General features: G+C 38.8%; 1 protein-coding gene across 2 annotated transcripts in view; it reads left to right on the forward strand.

Annotated features, from left to right (window-relative positions):
* Positions 1 to 20,094, forward strand: part of mysm1 (Myb-like, SWIRM and MPN domains 1) — a 58,834-nt gene extending 38,740 nt beyond the window's left edge. For both annotated transcript variants that reach the window (XM_078407309.1, XM_078407310.1), the window contains exons 13-20: positions 2 to 56; positions 162 to 212; positions 796 to 870; positions 1,964 to 2,152; positions 3,621 to 3,753; positions 4,500 to 4,605; positions 14,586 to 14,643; positions 16,233 to 20,094. In XM_078407309.1, coding sequence (XP_078263435.1) covers positions 2 to 56; positions 162 to 212; positions 796 to 870; positions 1,964 to 2,152; positions 3,621 to 3,753; positions 4,500 to 4,605; positions 14,586 to 14,643; positions 16,233 to 16,397 — 832 coding nt within the window. In that variant the 3' untranslated portion in view covers positions 16,398 to 20,094. The remainder of the gene's footprint in view (position 1; positions 57 to 161; positions 213 to 795; positions 871 to 1,963; positions 2,153 to 3,620; positions 3,754 to 4,499; positions 4,606 to 14,585; positions 14,644 to 16,232) is intronic.
* The last annotated feature ends 1,942 nt before the right edge of the window (positions 20,095 to 22,036 follow it).

The following is a 22,036-nucleotide window of genomic DNA, read 5'->3' on the forward strand; positions in this document are numbered from 1 at the left end:
GCTCTTTAGACCCTTTCCAGCTGATCCCGTGTCTCTGCTTCAGTGAAGACAAACTGGTATGAGTTTGAACTGTTTTCGCCAGCTAACAATAACAAATAATTGATTACATTTTATTTATATAATTCTGGTATATTTGTTGGCACATAAACCTTTCTTTGCAGGAGCCATTTCAGGTGAACGTAGCTGCGGCGGCATTGCTCGTGATGGATATGGTAAGCAAAAAGGATATCTATTTTTAAATGGGCAGTTTATGTTGCTGCTAATTTGTGAATTAAGTAACATTATATAATTATATATTTAATATAATAACAGACTCCTAATATTATTTTTACCTAATACATACAACATCCCTGCATCCCTCCTACTAGCTATACATTTTGCAACATTTCTATCCTCATTTCACAGTTCACAACTCTTTTACCTTTGGGCTCACACCTGTCTTTTCCCCCGACAGTGAGTAAGGTGGGCCTAAAATTGTCGCGCTCTCATGTACCGTTTTGGCTGTAGTTCAGGAACAAGTGAATAAACGAGAGTTTTAGTATTTTGATGTAGTGGCATATTAGACCATTAATATTCTAGAAAACTTCTGCTTAAGTGTCCTGGAAATGAGAGTGCATAGTAAATAAAAAATATATATACTTGCATTAGTATGTAAGTGTTTCTGTTACTCTTCATGTTACATTCATGGCAAAATATTTCTGCAATGTTCCACACCCCAAGTAGTCTGGGTGTATGTTTATTTGTTGAACTGCAATTTTTTGTCTGATAGAAATTATGTTATTTACTTCGATTTAGCATGCCCATGTGTCCATGGCAGAAGTAATCGGCCTATTAGGTGGCCGATATTCTTCAGGGAAGGGAGTATTAGAGGTAAGATGCATTTTCATTAGTTTGTAATTCTCTGTTTTCCATCACCCTCTCCCACTGCCAAGACAAAGTCAGAATGTAAGATTTTATGTGAGTGCCATCGATAGGACTGCGTCCTTTATTGGTAAAAGTTTTTTTTAATCCTTACTATGCTAATACACACTTACAATAAAGCAATGATTGCATCCATGAACAATTGTTATCAAGTGCTGGGTAGAGCAAGAGCATGCAAACAATGTCTATTGGGAACAATTCTTCAAATGTATTCTGGCAGATTCTAGGCAATGGTCCTGTCTTACCCATGAAGTCTGAAAGAGAGAAATCAGGTTCCAGTCAGTATTGATTGTTCTCTATCCTGAGGTTGAGAAATTATGCTGCAGCCAGTTTAGATCCTTCTTGAGAACCTCAATTTTTTAATACTGTTTTGCAAAAATAGTATTTCTATTGATGATTTTAGTAATATTGAAGAGAATAGTTCAATTCCCACCAAACTGATCAGATAAAATTGATCTCAACTACAAATTCTTGTGTCAATAATTTCAGTTCCATGCATTTTGGATAAATATATTTGTTTGATTGCAGCCTCCTGAATATTTCCAAAGTATTGTTGATCTGAGTGTTGCTATAAACATCTACATGTTCTACAGTGTTCACACTAAAAAGATTTCCGTTATCCCCCAACCTATTGTATTTTCTGGCAGGAATGTTTCATGCATACTCTTAGTTTAAAGAAGGGTCCCGACCAGAAACATCACCTATCCATGTCCTCCAGAGATGCTGTCTGATCTGTTGAATTATTTCAGAACTGTGTTTACACAAGATTCCAGTACCTGCAGTTGTTTGTGTCTGCATGTTCTTATTGTCTGTTTAAATTTAGTGCATCATCTTGCAGCAGCAGTATCAACAGTCTTGCAAAAGATCATTAAAATTTGCACAAGAATAGGGATGCCAAATATTACATGATGCTGAAAGCACTATTAGTGGAAACAAAATTGCTAATTTAAGAGAATAATAGTTAAAAGAAAGGACTATGGGAAATTGTTTTGGCCACCTTGTGAAAAAGATCAATATAAAGTAATAGATTATTTCTTTACAGATCTGTGTTGCAGAGCCATGCAACAGCCTGAGCACAGGACTTCAGTGTGAAATGGATCCGGTATCACAAACTCAAGCATCAGAGGCTCTAGCTGGAAGAGGATACAGCATTGTTGGGTGGTACCATTCACATCCTGCATTTGATCCTAATCCATCTTTAAGGGATATTGACACCCAAGCTAAGTATCAGGTACAAAATCAACCAAGGTTCAGAATGAAAAACACTTCTCGGGGTTTAAGATTTAAAGGGAGAGATTAATATATTTTCCAATTAATAGTTTTGAAAGTGCAATTGTAAGTGGAGTTCTCATTTATCTGTAATTACATCCTAATAGGAACCTACATTCATCGCATTTAGCAATTCAGTAACTCCAATCTGTATCCAAAAAGCAATAATTAGGATTTATTGAATATTTAGGATATATTGAATATTTAGCAGGTTTCAGAAATCACTGAGCACAATTTATTCCATTCTATAATTTAATGATACGGTATAGGTACAAACTACTGTTTACACTTTCTTGGAATTATGTTACAAGAAAATTTGGGCATTCACCAATATTACAAAGTTATGTTCTGCAATATTCCAAAATTGGAGGTACTGCTGCATTATCCTTTTCCTGTTTCACTACATAGACAAATTGATTGAGATTTTCAGCTGAAATGAAGCTTGAGGGGGTAGCTCAGTTCCAGTTATCACTCCACTGTTGGCATTTGTTGCCAGATTTTGACAGATACATTATTTTATGCAAAAGCTGAAGTACTTGATAGGCCTGCACTTTGGCAGCACTGGACCCGAGAAGCAGCATTGATGGCAGCACACACTCAAACTTGACAGGATGGTTAAAAGCCATTGCATATGTACTTAGAATACCCACTATCAGCTAAGTACAATAACTGAAGCATTAGATATGCACACAGTTTGCTTAGTGCTACGCTCCAGTTAATGGAGCCAAAAAGTTCATCAGAATTATTTTTCACTTGAAGGAGCTCAGTTTGTTGAGATGATCATCAGTCTTTACAATGATAGTATTTTGGGCTAATTCCACATGCCAATTCATCTTTAGTGTCCAGTATCGCTTTGGGCAGCAAGGACCCATTAATTTTTTATAGTCTGTAATGGTCATTGGGTGATAAACAGCACTGTCAGAAGAATTGTCAGCTTGTCGCAAATGTTTTAATTCTTAATGAGGCAGAAGCCCCTGAAGGTCATCTTGGCTATTTTCTGCACTTTCTTCAAATACATCCTCGGGCACTGGACATAATGGCTCCAAAAATAATTCAGGCTTCAGAAACTTGACACAATCTAGGGAGGATCCTGGCATTTGGGACATGTTCAATTGTACCCTGTCAACATAACAAACAGTCCGGCAAATTGTCTAATTCCTTATGGTATTCCTGGTCTGTCTGTGTTAAATTATTTCTGGACTTGAGATGGATTGAGATGTAAATGCATGGCAAGGCTAAGAATCAAACCCATGGTTCTTCTTCATGCTACATTGTGCCATGTATTAGACAAAAACACTTTGTAGTGAAGGTTTCATTAAAAATTGTTTTGCAAAGAGCTTTTTCCTGATGTCCTATGTGATGTATCATGGAATATATTTTTCCATTTTCTAAGCATCCAGAGTCTAATTCCTGCTTCCTATTCATTTCAGAATTATTTTTCCCGTGGAGGAGCTCAATTTGTTGGAATGATCATCAGTCCATACAATAGCAGCAACTCTTTGCCTTATTCCCAAGTCACATGCCTTATAGTTAGTGAAGAACTCAGTGCAGATGGCAGTTTCCGTAAGTATGGACAGATTAAAACATTTCATGACATTTTTCAGGGGACAAGACAATGCTTTCCAACTCCTCTGCTATCTACCTCTTCTACTGCATCTTCACACTTGTGGATGGCAATTGCAGTATTTCCATGATTATCCATGTTGACCTATCTAAAGTCTGAGATTTACTTAGTAATTACTATATAATTGACGTATACATTTCTCCGATCTGGGCACAAAATCTATTTTTCAGTCACTAGCAATAAAGACTTGCATTCTCACCAGTTTAATTAAAGCAAAATTCTTTACTGGGTGTAAAGGTATGCCAAATCTATGGAGACCCTGTACACAAGCAAGCGTTTGGGAGATTGGTGGGAGGCATTGGCAGCTGCTGCACGGCTGAAGGCATCTTCAGCCAGGAGGAAATGTGGCATTTCCATGTGCCTTCAAGTCCCCTCCCTCTCAAGCCGTATCAATTGGGGGCTTGGCCGAGTTGAACACGGCTGGGAGTGCTGAGCAGATTCACTCACTCAGAGTTATTGAGGCCACCTGTTGGTCATTCTTCCCACATTTGCTCGCACTCCCATCACAGCTGTGTCTGTGATCCTCTACCATCTACTAGTTTTGTTTATTTTCGACTTAGGAACAATTCGTTACAAACATTTCTCAGCTAATGTCATAGTATGGGGACTGCCTATATCCAATAAAGTTTGATTATTTGCAAGAATGTAGAGGGGCTTTTGAACCTATGTTTTTTTTTAAATGTAGGCCTTCCATACAAGTGCGAGTTGAATCAGTTGAATGAAGAACCTCTATGGGTGCAGTTGATAGATAAAGCACGATGGATAATGGAGAAGTACAAACTAACCCTCAGGCAAGTAATAAGATACAGATTGTTGATTTGTGGAAGGACTCAAATCTACTTATATTGCTGTGCATTCTTTCTTTCTAGTCTTGATTCCAGTTTGGGTGTTCATTGTTGGTAACCTAATGAACAAATGCACACATACATAGTGTATCAGAATTATCTAAAACTGAGGTCATCCATCATCTTTTACTGTGTCACCCAATTTCAGCACTATGCTCAATATAAACTATCTCTATTATTCTGAACTTGTCAGTTCTCATTCATTTACAGCTATCTACAGACATTTCATTGTTTGTGGTTCATACCACTGTTTTATCTGTTCAATGCTTTAACATTGATGCTGATGACACATAGATTCTTAAATTTAAATCTTTTACATGATGATCGTGTAGGTCATTATTTATGAATGTACTTGGCTATAATGCATATGTTCCCAAGTTCAATGTTAATTTTTCATTATCTTCAATGTATTTTGGAGGAATCTTCTGCTGGACCTGTCCTTTCCAGGTCACAAAGTGCAAGGTTTTCTTCACTGCTGAGCCATTTGGTCTCAGGGGTTGTCTTTGCACAAGGACTGGAGTTTTAATGTTACTTTTAAATCATGGAATTATACAGCACAGAAACAGTCTGTTTCGCCCCACCGTATCTATGCCAACTGGAATGCCTATCTACATTAAACTTATCCCTTGTGAGAAAATGTATCCCTCAGATCTCCTTTGATTTTTATTCTCCCTCACCTACAAAATGTACCTTCTAGCTGTAGACTCCCCTGCCCTGGGTAAAATATTCTGACTTTCTGTCCTATCTATACCCCTTTATAAACCTCTATTAGATCACGTGCCAGCCTCTTGCATTCCTGTCGGAGTAAACTCACCCTGTCTAATCTCTCCTTACAACTATCGCTGTCTATTCCAGGTAACATCCTGGTAAATCTCTAGTGCGCTTTCGCTATTGCTACCACATCCTTCATCTAGAGTGGTGGGCGCAGAACTGTACGCAATATTGCAAATGCAATGTAATCAATGTTTTGCAACGTGATATCACATCTCAATGCTTTGGCAAATGAAGGCAAGCATATCAGATATTGTTTTCTCTACTCTATCCACCTATATTGCCACTTTCAGGGAGCGGTGGAATTACACTCCAAGACCTATGTAACAACTAGCACTCCTAAAGTCCCTGACACATACTTTACAGGAATTTGTCTTTAATTTTGTCATCAGGTAAATATGGAAACTTGTGCCAATTTGACCAATGCACAGTATTATTTTCTTTGTCTCTCTAATCAATATTCTCTGTGAATACTTGTGTCTGTAGATTTCCTGTGTTGAAGGCCAGTGGGCCAAAAACCTCCTTCATAGTCTGCATGATCTACCCTATAGTTCCCAGTTTTTTTTCTTGCAGCCATTCTTAAGTAGAGATACAACATCAGCTACTCTCCAGTCTTCCACCACTCCTGCAAATTCTTCTTCAGCGTTCAGTATCCATGGATATACCTTGTTAGGCCCAGGAGATTTATCTACTTTCATATGTTTTAAGACATCCAGCACCACCATGACATCAGTCTGAAGAAGGGTCTCGACCCGAAACGTCACCCATTCCTTCTCTCCTGAGATGCTGCCTGTCCCGCAGTGTTACTCCAGCATTTTGTATCTACCTTGACTATAATATGGACTATCCTCAAAATATCACCATAACCTATCCTAGAAAGATGCCTTTCCCCACGGTAAAAAAAGAAAGGAGAAATATTTATTGAGGACCTTATCCATCTCCTGCGGCTCCACACATAGGTGACCACTTTTGTTTCTGAGGGGTCCTTTTCTCTCCAGTTACCCCATTTCTCTAAATATACTTCTGAATCATTTTAGATTCTTCTTGGTCTTATCTGCCAGAACTAACATGCCTTTTTCCCTTCTGATTTCCTTATTAAGTGCTACTCAATCTCCTATATTCCTCCAGTATACTTGATCCAAACAGCCTTTACCTGTCCATGGCCTCCATATTCTTGACCTGAGCCTCAATTTCTCTCATCATCCAGGGTTCCTTATTCCTGCATGCCTTGCACTTCACTCTAACAGAACCATTCATACCTGGAACTCTCACGAAACACTTTTAAAAGCCTCCCACTTTTGCAATTTTCTTGTCTAATACCAATCAAGTTGACCTTGCCCAATTTAGAACTTCAACTCGGGGAGCAGCCCTGTTCTTTTTTAATAATTATTTGAAAACTAATAGAACTGTGGTTGGAATTCGCATTCGCCCACTGCCACCTTTTTGTGATAGCTACAATGCTTCCACTGCCCTCAGCTAATCGGCCTTATTCAGTACACACATATTGCATTTAGCCATATACCATTAAGTATGGCAAAACTTTTTTTGTCTGCCTATTTTTTAACTTGTCTATTTGCCTTTCATAATTTTCTTTCATTCTCTCATAATTTTCCATCTTCTATTTCCACTTCTGCATTTCTGTCTCCAGGTCTGCATTTCTATCTCCTCTTACAGCACAAACAAACCTGCCCACATGGATATTGAACCTGACCATGTTGCTGTACATCTGGTTATGCTAATATAGGTCTTGCCTCCTCCAGACCTGATCCCAGTATGCTCGGATTCCAAAACATTCCTTCCAGCGCCACTTCTATATGCATACTCTTTTAGACTTTAGAGATACAACGCAGAAACAGGCCCTTCAGCACACTGAGTCCATGCCGACCAACGATTACCCCATACACTTGTACTATCCGACATACTAGTGACAATTTTACAACGTATCAAAGCCAATTAACCTACAAACATGTATGTCTTTCGAGTGTGGGAGGAAACCGGAAAACCAAGAGAAAACCCAAGCGGTCACAGGGAGAATAAACTCCGTACAGACAGCACCCGCGGTCTGGATCGAACCGGGATTCTAGCGCTGCAAGGCAGCAACTCTACCACTGTGCCGCCCTACTCACTGGCATATGTCATGGGGGTAATCAGGAGATTACTATCTTTGAGGACCAGCTTGGTGATCTCTTTTATAACTCCTTAAAATCTACTAAAAGGACGTCATTGTTCCTCTGCATTTTTGATTTTGGTATGAATATGGGCTATGACCTCTTCACTCGTTCCCTCTAGAGTATCCTGCAGCTGTTCCGTGATATCCTTGAATCTAGCACCAAGGTAGCAACATACCTTCCTCGAATCACGTTTGCAATTGCCATACTGTCTGCTCACCTAATAATAGAACCCCATGTAACTCTTCATTTCCTGATCTTTCTCCACCGTCCCTGGACAGGTGCTGCAGAGTTAGCTTTCCACCACTCTTCAGAAAATGTTTATATTAGAGACCAAAGGGTTTTCAAGTCTGCCTAATCCTTTTCGGCGCCCGAGCAGCCTTCTTTTTCCTGTTTGCCCGCACTCTTTTTAATTGTGGGGTGACCATCAGATGAAAAGTGCTCCCTATCAAACAATCAGCCGCATGGATGGATTTCCAGGCCATCAGCTCTTGTCCACGCTCTAAACCCCAGAACTGGAGCTCTTCTGGTTGATGACATTTCCTGCATCTTTGATTGTCCTGGTGTTCTCGGAGGGCACAGGATCTGCATTCACTAGGTTGTAGTACTCTGCCATGTCAAACTTTATTAAATTAGCTCACTAAGCAGAAGAGCTCCTCTTCCCCTCAATGTACAGAAATCTCCCATTTACCAAAATCCTCTGATAATGAATGCAGTGTTAAGTCAAAGTGCATGAGTAGCTGTCGTTAGAAATAACATAGCAAGATGTACTGGTCCCAGAGAGTGGCTGATCATCTTCTTAGGGCATTAAGGAATGTGCAATAAATCTTAGCTGGATTGTAGACTTCATGAATGAATGTGCTTTTTAAATTCTGAGTGATGAATATCAGGTGGATGGATAAGTGCTGTATTGCAGTAGGAATGTTCTCACCCTTGTAATGATGATTGAAAGAGGTTGTTGCAATGGGGAATGCTATCATTTAGAATTGAGAGGAAAATCTCAAAAACTTGTAGTTTCTGCCAGTCATGAATTGTTAGTTCACACTTCATCAAAATCGACGTTTCATAATTCCCAACTGAGAATGCTGTATTTATAGACATGCAGTCTACTGAGTAGTTTGTTTTAATCTCAGGAACGCATTTAAATAAATGATCACATCGAATGTACAGGTCACGCAGGCAGGTAGATGCTGTGGCAATGATCAATTGAAGCATACAATGTATTTAAAAAATTAAATGTTAGACAGACCACAGATTCTCATATCGGTCTTGTAGAAACTCCTTCTTGTTCAATGTTTCCTGATAGCTATGGTCTCTCAATTCTAGGAGTGTATTTAAAAATATATATTTGTTGGCTCTAATTAATTAATTCTTTAATACTGGGGAAGCCAGAATATTGCACAGTAGTCTAAACGCAGCCTGACAAGTATCATATACATGTTATCATTGATTCTGTACCCGTAGGAATAAAACTCACTGATTATTTTCAGCATTTTAATTGCTTTTCAGACCTATGATGCCTTTTTAAATAGTATATTTAGCTAGTATTTCTAATTTTCACAAAAAAACTTTTATCTTCATGCAACACTTTATGTTTATCTATGCTAAAGTTTATTTGCCACTTAATCGTCCAAATTGCAAGTTGCTTAATGTTTTCTCGGATCGACTAGCAGCACTAGAATAGCAATAAACGTAAGGGCAATGAATATATTTCAGTTTCTAATTACACCATTAAACTTAAAAAAGTGCATGCTTAGGAATTAATCAAGAGACTCAAATGTAAATAAAATTGTGTCTTCTCATTATTTTTAGATATTAGATAACTTGTGGCAAATTACATTTTCATTGGTTTCTTCCAACAGTAAACTCTCGGATAAAAGCATTTTCAAGGAAAGCTTTGGAATGCATCTATCATTAGAACCAGATAGTCTGAATGGTCTCTGTCATAGAGCTATCTGCCAACATAAATGCAGCCAGGTCCAAGGTTTAAAAAAGTGGTTGGCACAAAGCCCATTGTTGTACGTAAATTCTGGGATTACACTAAGGACATTTCATCGTTTTTTCCCACTAAATATTCGAAACTGACCAGCGACAGAAACTTGTTGGCAGCTGATATATTATATTTACATGAAAATCCCCAACCATTATCCTGGAATTAAGCAGTTTCCACTTTCCTGTTCCACGGATGCAGCTCGTATCCAAAGTTACAGTAGCATGAAATTCACTTGAATCAAATGTAACGCATGCCAGATGTTAATTTATATACACACAGTTCAAGTACCTCTGCAAAATCAGAATTGATTAATTCTCCAGTCATCACTTCCATTTCACAAATTTGACAGAAAACATTTCTCAGATATTTTATAATGAATTGATTTTCAATAAAATCAAAAGCATTTAATTGACAGTTTATTGTTTAGTTAATTATAGTCATGCAAATCACAGAATATGCATGCTTTATGCGTTACGAATCTGCTTTTCAAACTAAATGTGCGTTGATCCAATAAACCCTACTCTCTTCGGGTAACAGTAAAGGAAAACATATTTGGAAAGAGCAGTAGTCTTCATATTGTCCATTTGAGGCATTGCTACAGCCACTGGGAGGTGTGCTGTCATAGATTACAATGTGCAAAGTTTGTAACTAAAGACAGCATCTGAGAGATAAAATTAGAGAGGTAATTTTTTTACAGTGCCCTCCATAATGTTTGGGACAAAGACTCATTATTTATTTATTTGCCTCTGTACTCCACAATTTGAGATTTGTCATTTTAAAAAATCACATGGGGTTAAAGTGCACATTGTCCGGAAAGAATATCCACTTACTACAAGGTAATTCACAGGAGATTGTTCGATATTTAACTAGCCACCCACCTGGTTTCTGCTGGACAATGTTAAAATCCAGATCCTTTACGCAATTCTTATGTCTTGAATTATTTAGCACCTTTTTGTCTTCTGCGTGTATTTCTATTTAACCTTTCCTGCTTGCCATTTATGTACCATATTAGTCAGCTCAGCTCTCGCATCCATGCTTGTCCATGATAGTTAGGCCCATGGCATCTATCTTTTTTCTATTCCATTCCAATTTATATTCTGATGAAATTTTCATTGCAAAGGAAAAAGAGATGTAAATTCCAACGTAAAATGATCTGTTTCTGAATCACAGCGTTGCAATCGCAGACAATGTGAATACAAGCATTTTATAAAGGATTTAAGCCAAATAATAGTATTACAAATACATTTTACAATTTAGCACAAGAATTGTATACAGGGCATCCCTGGAATTCTTATGCATCCTGATATGTGGACGCACTGGGCATTTTAGAGAGATATCCAGCTACAACATCAGATTTGTTGGAAGCATTTGTGGAGCGTGTGTTGTGACGGTTGGAATTGGAACAGCAATGGTAGAGGTGTGGCCCAGTAGTTTGAATGGTGATGGCGGGTGATTTCAGGGTCCAGTAATTAAAGTAGAAATTCTGGAAGAACTCAGCCAAACTGAAAAGCATTAAAAAAAATGTCTGTAAATATTTAATATCCAAGTCAACATCATGTAAAAAATGTTAATTGAGGTACATGAATGCTGTAAAGCTGAAAGGCTATGCACAGAGTGTTGTTTTGGTTCAAATATCTTTTATCGGGATTGAGAGTGAGAAATCATCTCTGGTGTGAAAGTAGCAGCGAGGGCAATGAGTGGAACAAAGGGAATGACAGTCTTAGGGCAAAGTTTAGACATTCATTGAACAGAAAGCCAAGGTCCTTTGTCGGTATAATGTGTTCATTAGTTCATAAGTCATTGGAGTAGAATTAGGCCATTCAGCCCATCGCGTCTGCTCCGCCATTCAATCATGACAGGCGGCATCTCTGGAGAGAAGGAATGGGTGATGTTTCGTGTCAAGACCTTTAATTGTTCTATATTGTACATTGCTCTGCTACATGAACAACACTGAGAGTCACCTTCAAAAAAAGATTTTTTTGATAAGGGAAGGTATTGATGTCACAAGTGTCAGTTGTATCTGTTATCAGTTAGCTTCTCTGGCAGGAAGAGTGCGTGTGCGTGTCTTGTCTTGGGAATCTATAAACAAAATGTGTAAAGGCCTGCCAAAACACACTCCTACAGACATATTTCTGCAGCTCCACTCTTTTGCTTCCATAGCACAATGCACCTTCCCTTTAGGCTGCTGAAAGAACCTCATAACTAACAAGCTGCCTGTTGAGATTACGTATCATACTGGCAGCTTGCCTCACCAAGGAAGTATAGGGTCCTTGTGACAGCCATTAATCTTGACCTTTTATCTTCCATTTCTTTTCAGCAAAGCTATTCCAAAAAACTATTACTGATAGTAAAACAGAATGCTATACATAGTATTTACACCGATAAGTCAAAACATTATGACCACTGATAGGTGAAGTGAATAACATTGATTATCGTGTAACAATGGCACCTGTCAAGAATTGGGATATATTAGGCAGCAAGTGAACTGTCAGTTCTTGAAATTCATGTGTTGGATGCAGGAGAAATGGGCATGAGTAAAGACCTGAGCGACTTTGACAAGGGCCAAATTGTTATGGCCAGATGACTGGGTCAGAGCATCTCAGAAACGGCAAGGCTTGTGGGGTGCTCCCAGTCAGCAGTGGTGAGTACCTACCGACAGTGGTCCGAGGAGGGACAAACCACAAACCGACAACAGGGTGTTGGGTGCCCAAGACTCATCGATGCGCGAGGGCAGTGATGGCACCAGGATGCACTGTGGGAAGATGACAAGCTGGTGGAGTGAGTGTGATGCTCTGGGCAATGTCCTGCTGGGAAACCCTGGGTCCGGCCATTCATGTGGACGTCTATTTGACACGTGTCACCCACCTAAACATCGTTGCAGACCAGGTATACCCCTTCATGGCAATGGTATTCCCTGAAGGCAGTGGCCTCTTTCGGCAGGATAATGCGCCCTGCCACACTGCACACATTGTTCCGGAATGGTTTGAGGAACATAATGAAGTATTCACGGTGTTGCTCTGGCCTCCAAATTCTCCAGATCTCAATCCGATTGAGCATCTGTAGGATGTGCTGGATCGACATGTCCGAACCACGGCGGCTCCACCTCGCAACTTACAGGACTTGAAGGATCTGCTGCTAATGTTTTGGTGCCAGACACCACAGGACACCTTCAGGGGTCTTGCAGAGTCCATGGCTTGGCGGGTCGGCGCTGTTTTGGTGGCGCACGGAGGCCCAACAGCATATTAGGCAGGTGGTCATAATGTTTTGGCTGATCTGTGTATACTTAGTGAGGAAGCATTGATTAGCACAGTGGCACTTCATGTTCTGTACTTGCATTTATTTAACTAGTTTATCATTAAAAAAAGGATACCATGTAATGGAAGAATGTGGACGCTTTGGAGAGGAGAGAGGTGGTTCTCCAGGATGCTGCATTGATTAGAGGAGATAAATTAGAAAAGAGAGGTTGGATAAACTTGGATTGTTTTCTCTGGAACGCATTGCCAGGGTTGTTGGTAGAACCAGCTACAACAGTGGTGTTTAATATTGGCATCTGGTTTAGCTGTACTAGTTCTATGTATTCTAGATTTGAACAACTGTGGTCTTTCAATTTGTAACTAGACAAGTATATGTGGATTATTTCTGCTTATGTTACACTATCAAAAAAAGTCATGTTTACTTTTCTAACAAACTTTTTGCATCTTTTGATACGTGAAATGAGTAACTGAACAAACATATGGTCTGAAGAAGGGCCCTGACCTAAAATGTTGACCATCTCCTTGCCTGCACAGATGCTGCTATTTCCACTGAGTTCTTCCAGAAGTTTGTTTTGTATTTTGCCGTACAGTATATATATATATATATATATATATATATATATATATATAACACATTTGCTGTCTCAGTAAGTTTATCCAATAAGTAAATTTTCAAAAGTTTATCCAATAATGCCGTGCTCACAGCCCATGAATAAATACATATTGGCGGGTGGATGGGTGAGAAGATAAATAAATAAAGAAAGAAAAGTGTATATCTTAATCTGATAAAACAGAACCAAGATAACAATGGGGTCACTACAATCAGACTTCATATTCCTCAAACATGGAGGGCAATCATCCATGGACCCTTGCCTGATTGATATCTAGTGATAAAACAGCAGGGCACGTTAACACTTTTGGCCAATGATCACAGATAGCATAACATTTTGGATGTGGGTAATCATAGATCTGTATTTAAGCATGAAGATGATAGGTAGGAAGGTGGATGCAAATTGGTGAGAGAGATATCATCATAAAGCTAAATTGTTGATGTACTAACTGCATAGGAAAGGGTGCAGAGAAGATTTACATTTCAGTAGAGAAGGAACTTTTCAGTTATACAAAGAATTTGGATTTGTTTTCCCTGCAGTAGCGGAGGCTAAGGGTTGAGGTATATAACATTGAGGTGATAAGGTAGAGAGTAAACATTTGTTTCTTATGCTGGTGATGTCTAAGATGACGGCAAAGGTTTAAGGTAAAAGATTGGAGATTTGGAGGTAATCTGAAAGTATATTGTCCACCCAGAGGGTGGTTGGAGTCAGGAACATGTGGCCTGAAGAAATGGTGCAGATACATGGTCCTGCAACATCTTAAAAGGACTTGCTCTGGTACTTGAATGATCAAGCTCTGAAGGCTGTGGATCTACATCAGGTAAATGGGAATCGTGTAGATACAGTGTGTGGCAGGGGCCTGGTGGGCTGAGGAGTGTGTTTCTGTACTATACAAGTTGATGATTGTACATTGACATTTTACCCAGGGAGGGGGAGTGCTGGAAATGCACGTGATTGATGTGAAAAATGAAAATAACAATAATGGTTTGGCTACTCTGTTTAATCATTTCAATGATTTTTTTTAAATTCCCCAATGTTAACATCAGCGTATACCAAATAAGCAATAAAACATTTTAGAGATGATTAAGTATGATCTATGGCTGAATATTTATTTTTCTCCGTTTAACAGCAGTGTTCCAATGCTCCGAATGTTTCACAGAGATTCCAATTTGACATGTCTGCAAAAGGTATATTAATAAAAAAACATGATAAATCCTTTTATGTATAATGCCATTATGTAAATGGGGATAAAACTGTCTGAAATTTAAGTATACCAACCTTGTGCTGCAAGTATTTCTTTAATAATGCAGTCTTTTAAATCTCATTCTATTCTATTTTAATGTAACTATTTTACATGTTCCTTTACTAACCATTGTAATAGTCAGAAATATTTATTATGAAACATAGAACAGTACAGCACAGACATCTTCACCCCATGATGTCTATGCCGAACAGGATGCAAAATTAAACCAATTGCCTCTGCCTGGACATAATTCATATCCCTCCATTCCTTGCATATTCATGTGCCTATCTAAAAGCCTCTTAAACACCACTATCCCATCTGATCCAACATGACCGTTAGCAATGTGTTGCAGGCACTCGCCATTTTCTGTGCAAACATACTTGCCTTGCATATCTCCATTAAATTTGCCCCTCTCACCTTAAAGCTATGCCACTTAGTAATTGACAATTCCACCCTAGGAGAAAGATTCTGTCTATTGTAGCAGGAACGCGATGGAGTCCAGCCAAAAACTAATCGGACACGAGTTGCGTGCACTAGACGTGTTTATTCTCTCCAGTACAGCTCTCTACCACTCCCCCAGTCACGGGCGTTGCCCGGCCTTAAATACCAACACAGGTACCGACCCGTGGCTGGTGCCTCCCACACCAAGACGTTGCCACTGGGCTCTGCCTCCCTTCTCTTTCCCTGCCTGGACCATCATGGTCCCCATGTGGCTCCTAGTACCTAATCTGAATTGGTTTCTTCAGATGTTGATCCGTCCTCCCAAATCCGCATTTTTTCTCTCGTTGTATCTTGGCTGAGTTCATTTGTAAAACTCACTTCTTTCTCAATTGAATCTATTTAGCAGAATTGCTGAATACTTATTCCCTTCTAGCCCCACTTTAGCTCATGTAAATTATTCTTTTTCTTCTCACACGTTTCCCACACTTCACGTTGTTGTCACATCTTTCCCCAAAAACTTAACCCTTGATCCTTCCATCCTTGCTAACAACAGCCCCATCTTCAACATCCCTTTTTTCTTCAAACCTGCCCATCTCTCCTGATGCTGTTTGTTTAATGTGTCAATATTAGAAATTCTTATTTTAAAATTCATCCTTGACATCACCCTTCCCATCTCTGTAATTTCCTCCAAATCCATTATTTCAGAGCTTCCTGTTGTCCTCCAATAGCCCTCTTGAATGTAATCATTCCTGTAGTGATGACTGTGCCTTCAACTGCTGCATACTTTAACTTAAGCTCCAAGAGTTCTCTCCCTTAACTTCTCTGCCTGTGTTTTGTCCTCTAACATACTCCTTCAAACCTGTTTCTTTGACCAGGTTTTGATCATCTTCCCCAACATCCAACGAAGTGGATTAGTGTCAGATTTTATTTAACGATATCTTGAGATGTCTTGAGTGTTAAAGATGATGTGAAGCTAAAAGTTATTATCGTAACATTGAACATGCACTAAAATATTGGATTAATTATATTGTAAAGTATGAAATTATCACATGAAAAAGTATAAAAAGACTATTATCCTCTCTTGCACTGTAGCTGCTTGAATCCATGAGGAAAACATTGGAAAATCAGTGGAATACTGCAGTCACAGAAGAGTTTCTGGCCCAGATTGAGGATTTGTTCCTTTCAGGTTATACTGTCAAAGACAAGAACAATAAATTTGAAACTATTGTGGAGCTTCCAGTGGAATCAACTAATTAATTCCTTCTGTGTATATTTGTAAGGTACAAATGATGCTTCATTTTCAAAAAAGAAACAACATTGAAAAATTTAGCGGCATTTTAAGAAAGGTAATTAGAAATTCCAGTGAAAGAGCAGAAGAATTTTCGGTACAATTTGGTTTGTTTGTTGAAGGAGATTAGATATCAGGGAAAGTCCATCATATTTCCCTGAGACACATTCTGCTTCTTTTAAAGATTAATAGAATGATCTTTACTCGGAATTTATTTTAAAGTTTTTTAAAGGCATGCCGTTTTCCCGCTGCAATGGAGTGTGATCACTCATAAGGAATAGGATTAGGCCATTCGGCCCATCAAGTCTGCTCCACCATTCAATCATGGCTGATCTATCTCTCCCTCCTAACCCCATTCTCCTGCCTTCTCCCCATAACCTCTGAGACACGTACTAATCAAGAAATCAGGTGAAGTCTTAACTGGGCCGTTTATAGAGTGGCTAATTTGGAAACAACAAACTGCTTCTGGGAAATTGCTGGAGCCTGGGATCCAGTCAAGAAAATCTAAATCCAAGTTATTTGAAAATCTACATCCAGATTTGGACAACTATCATATTTTGAATTTGAATATGGTCCTCTGAGACATTTCTGTTATTTTAACTGGAATATCAAAGCTAGCAAGGCTTTCTACAAAGATCTCAATGGCACAAGTCAGTTTTTTTCTAGTTAAAAATATATTTTAAATGACTGGAATTGTTTCTAAAGGGACAAATATTTTAAGGAGGATTTCCACAGATGTTTAGTGCACTAATGTTGCACTGAGAGTTTTACTAGCATCTTGAAATGGCATAATTTCTCTTTCAAAAACAAGGTAGGGTTTTGAGACAAAATGTATAACATTTGGAATTATCAGCCTCTGGCTTCAGCTCATACAATGAATGGCATGTGGAGTCTTGTTACTGAAATCTGGACTGTGAGCAGAAGAATGAGTTTTAATTCATTGTTTGTACTGTAATCTGACATGGCAGTTGTATGCTTATCCAGACCATCTTTCCTGTCAAGATGTTACTTCAAGATGTCACTTTATCCTTTTTCTGTGCATCAGAAAAAGTAGGTAATACCGTTTACAATAATGTTACAGATAAGTCTTAGTTTCACAAGGTCATAGGGAATAGGAGTGGAATTAGGCCATTCAGCCCATCGTCTACTCCACCATTCAATCATGGCTGATCTATTTCTCCTTCCTAACCCCATTCTCCTGCCTTCTCTCCATAGTCTCTGACACCTGTACTAATCAAATTTCATTTCAGACTTAAGATAGATGCAAAAGGTAAAATAATAAAGATGACAGGTTGCATACTGAGTGATTGATACTAATGTCAGGTGTGCTGACTGACGATATGATCCCAGCTAAAACAAATATACCATTTATTGCAAAATAATCAAAACAACTTTCACCATGTAAAATATTCAGTATCTTGAATTACATTGTATTAGGATTTGCTGTGACTGAAAGAACTTTCCTTGAAATCTTTGAAATAATTTTAGATTCTGAACTGCTGTCCCACGGTTACACAGATGGATACCTCTTTAAAAGTCCTGGTGGAAATTATTGCTTTACGAGGCAGGGAAATTAATCATCAATAGATGCCACATAAACTAGCTGTGTAATTTCTTAGTATAACCACAGTAATTCTGTCACAGCTATTAATCAAGCTACCCAACAGTAGCGGTTGTTATGTATGCCAGTTGTTAACATAGACATCTGCTGCCTTCGCAAACAAAACCTCACTGAAAATTAAAGAGAATGTAACTTAAAAGCAATTGACTTAGAGCCTGCAGTGTGGGAGGTTCTGGAATTTAATTCTGTTTTATTTTGGAATCCCTTTGTGTTCCTGCTGCTAAATAGTTTTAATTGCTAGAAGTTGGCAGTAGTTTTTAGATGCAGAAAGGTGACCACTGATAAATGTTCTGGTATTCATAACTCCAAATATATTTTTACCTTTTCACAATGTGCTAACCTGAGAGTTCAAAATTACATGAATGTGATTAAAAGATTGTTTGAAAGATTTAGCATGAAAACAAGCCCTTCGGCTTACTGAGTCCATGCCAACCATTGATTACCCATTCACACTAGTTTCATGTTATCCCATTTTCTCATCCACTCCCTGCAGACACTCCCGACTGGGGCAATTTCACAGAGGCCAAATTACCCACACATCTTTGGGATGTGGAAAGAAACCAGATCACCCAGAGGAAACCCATGCACTCACAGGGAGAATGTGCAAACTCTAAGCAAACAGCACCCAAGGTCAGGATCGAACTCGGGTCTCTGGCGCTGTGAGGCAGCAGCTGTAACAGCTGCGCCCACTGTGCTGCTCACAATTTGGGTCCACCTGTACTTCACTACCTTCATTGTAACAGGAAACAAGCTATATTTTTTTAATAAGAATTATAGTTACTCTAGTATATATGTAGCAGCCAACATTTGTAATACTTTATTTTATCCAGCCTTTTTACCAGCCTTGGTGTGTTTGTGCCAGAAGGACCAGCGTATCTCCGATGTATCTGCTTTAATGTTAGTTAATCGATTAGGACTGTTCAAAGAAATCAAAGAATGGCCATTTAACTTTATGATAATGAAGTTTAGCATAATTTGTTATGGTATGTAAATGGAAAAAAAAATTACCAATTTAAATATGACTTATTTATCTTCCTATTCATTACACAATCCAGATAGTCCTAATCAAAACAGCAGGGAAAATACGAAATTGAATTACTTCATATAAAATGCAATTTGTAAAATGTTAAAAAAAATCAGAATGACTTCCGCAGACTTCAAAGAAGTAGTTATATTTCCATTGATTCACAATGACTTGAAGTAAAAAAAATGACAAACTGAATTTATTCCACTTGATGAAACAGTACAAAAAGCTTTCATATCTTGGTGCATGGTTTTGCATAATACAGTGCCCTGCATAATGTTTGTGACAAAAACCCTTTATTTAATTATTTGCCTCTGCACAATTTGAGATTTGTAATAGAAAAAATCACATGTGGTTAAAGTGCACATTGTCAGATTTTAATAAAGGCCATTTTTATACATTTTGGTTTCACCATGTAGAAATTACAGCAGTGTTTATACATTGTCCCCCCATTTCAGAGCAACATAATGTTTGGGACACAGCAATGTCATGTAAATGAAAGTAGTATTTTGTTGCATATCCTTTGCATGCAATGACTGCTTGAAGTCTGCAGTTCATGGACATCACCAGTTGCTGGGTGTCTTCTCTGGTGATGCTCTGCCAGGCCTGTATTTCAAGCCAGGCCATCTTTAGCTTATAGGCCTGAGTTTCTGCCATCTTTAACTTATGCTTGTTTTGGGGGCTAGTCCCCTTCAGCATATAAAAGGCATGCTCAATTGGGTTCTGATCGGGTGATTGACTTGGCCACTTAAGAATTTACCATTTTTTAGCTAAAAAACTCCTTTGTTGCTTTAGCAGTATGTTTGGGATCATTGTCTTGCTGTAGAATGAACTGCCGGCCAATGAGTTTTGAGGCATTTGTTTGAACTTGAGCAGATAGGATGTGTCTATACACTTCAGAATTCATTATTCTACCGCCATCAGCAGTTGTATCATCAATGAAGATGAGTGAGCCAGTACCTTCAGCAGCCATACATGCCCAGGCCATAACATCCCCACTGTGATGTATATGTGATGTAAATGCCAGTGCCCTCTTGAGGCCAAGAGCAGAAGCTGGCCAATGGGCTTGTGCCTTGTGACTGAGGTCATCTGACCTCAGTCACAAGGCAAAAGCCCATTGGCCAGCTTCTGCTCTTGGCCTCAAGGGGGCACTGGCATTTACATCACATATACATCACACCTCCCCCTTTACTTTAATTACATCACATCTCCCCCTTTACTTTACTTACATCACACCCACCACCGTGTTTCACAGATGAGGTGGTATGCTTTGGATCTTGGGCAGTTCCTCCTCTCCTCCATACTTTGCTCTTGCCATCACTCTGATATAATCTTCGTCTCATCTGTCCACAAGACATTTTTCCAGAACTGTGGTTGCTCTTTTAAGTACTTCTTGGCAAACTGTAACCTGGCCATCCTATTATTGCGGCTAACCAGTGGTTTGCATCTTGCAGTGTAGCCTCTGTATTTCTGTTCATGAAGTCTTCTGCGGATAGTGGTCATTGACAAATCCACACCTGACTCCTGAAGAGTGTTTCTGATCTGTCGGTCAGGTGTTTGGGAATTTTTCTTTATTATAGAGAGAATTCTTCTGTCATCAGCTGTGGAGGTCTTCCTTGGCCTGCCAGTCCCTTTGCGATGAGTAAGCTCACCAGTGCTCTCTTCTTAATGATGTTCCAAACAGTGATTTTGGTAAGCCTAAGGTTTGGCTGATGTCTCTTAACAGTTTTATTCCTGTTTCTCTGTCTCATAATGGCTTCTTTGACTTTCATTGGCACAACATTGGTCCTCATGTTGATAAACAGCAATAAAAGTTTCCAAAGGTGATGGAAAGACTGGAGGAAAGACTAGGTGCTGAGAGCTCTTTTATATCTGCATTAAGGAGGCAATTATTACGCACCTGAGCAATTACATACACCTGTGAAACCATGTGTCCCAAACATTATGGTGCCCTAAAATGGGGGGACTATGCATAAACACAGCTGTAATTTTATTAAAATCTGACAATGTACACTTTAACCACATGTGATTTTTTTCCTATTACAAATCTTAAATTGTGGAGTACAGAGGCAAATAAATAATGATGGGTCTTTGTCCCAAACTTTATGGAGGACACTGTATGACACAATCTCATAGTGCAAAAACCACGTAAGCAATTTACAATTTGCTCTTGTGGTTTGACTTTTTTATATTTGTTTGTTTTTAATTATTAAATAACCCGTTTTTTTTATAGATCACTTTTTATAGTATTTGACAGTCCATAATTCTGTTTTGATAAATGTTGCCGTTTCAAAATGTGGACACACCAAGTTGACCCAGAACAGTGTCATGGGTTAATTCAACAGCTTTAAATGGCTACCGCTGTTTAACAAGTCACTCAGACACTGTGGCAGGTTCTAGCCTCCTTTATTGGAAATATATATGACTAGTCTCCAAGAGCAAACTCAGAAAAGATGTACCAAAGCTCACAAAGAAAAAGTGTAGATTCTAAAAACAAACAAGACACAAGAAATTAGTATTTCAAAAATCTATGCAGACAACATGAAGTGAGCTACTTGCTAAAGTATTTAGTCACAGCTTGAGCCAAAGCAGATCCAACGTTCACAAAGCAGTGGGGCATATTGAATTGATTTTCTTTTTTGGTCCAAGGCAGCAATTTACAATAGTTCTTGTGAATCAATAGACAATAGGTGCAGGAGTAGGCTATTCGGCCCTTCGAGCCAGCACCACCATCCAATGTGATCATGGCTGATCATTCTCAATCAGTACCCCGTTCCTGCCTTCTCCCCATACCCCCTGACTCCGCTATCCTTAAGAGCTCTATCTAGCTCGGGAAAATAGGTGGCAAATCAAGTTGGAGCTGGAGCTACCATCTAATGTTCTTGTTTCAAATTATGATATATGGTTCATGGATATTCTGCATATAAATTTTTCACTTATTGCTCTCAAGTTGCTATGCAATG

The sequence above is a fragment of the Rhinoraja longicauda genome, chromosome 11, assembly GCF_053455715.1.
Source record: "Rhinoraja longicauda isolate Sanriku21f chromosome 11, sRhiLon1.1, whole genome shotgun sequence".
Lineage (NCBI taxonomy): Eukaryota > Metazoa > Chordata > Chondrichthyes > Rajiformes > Arhynchobatidae > Rhinoraja > Rhinoraja longicauda.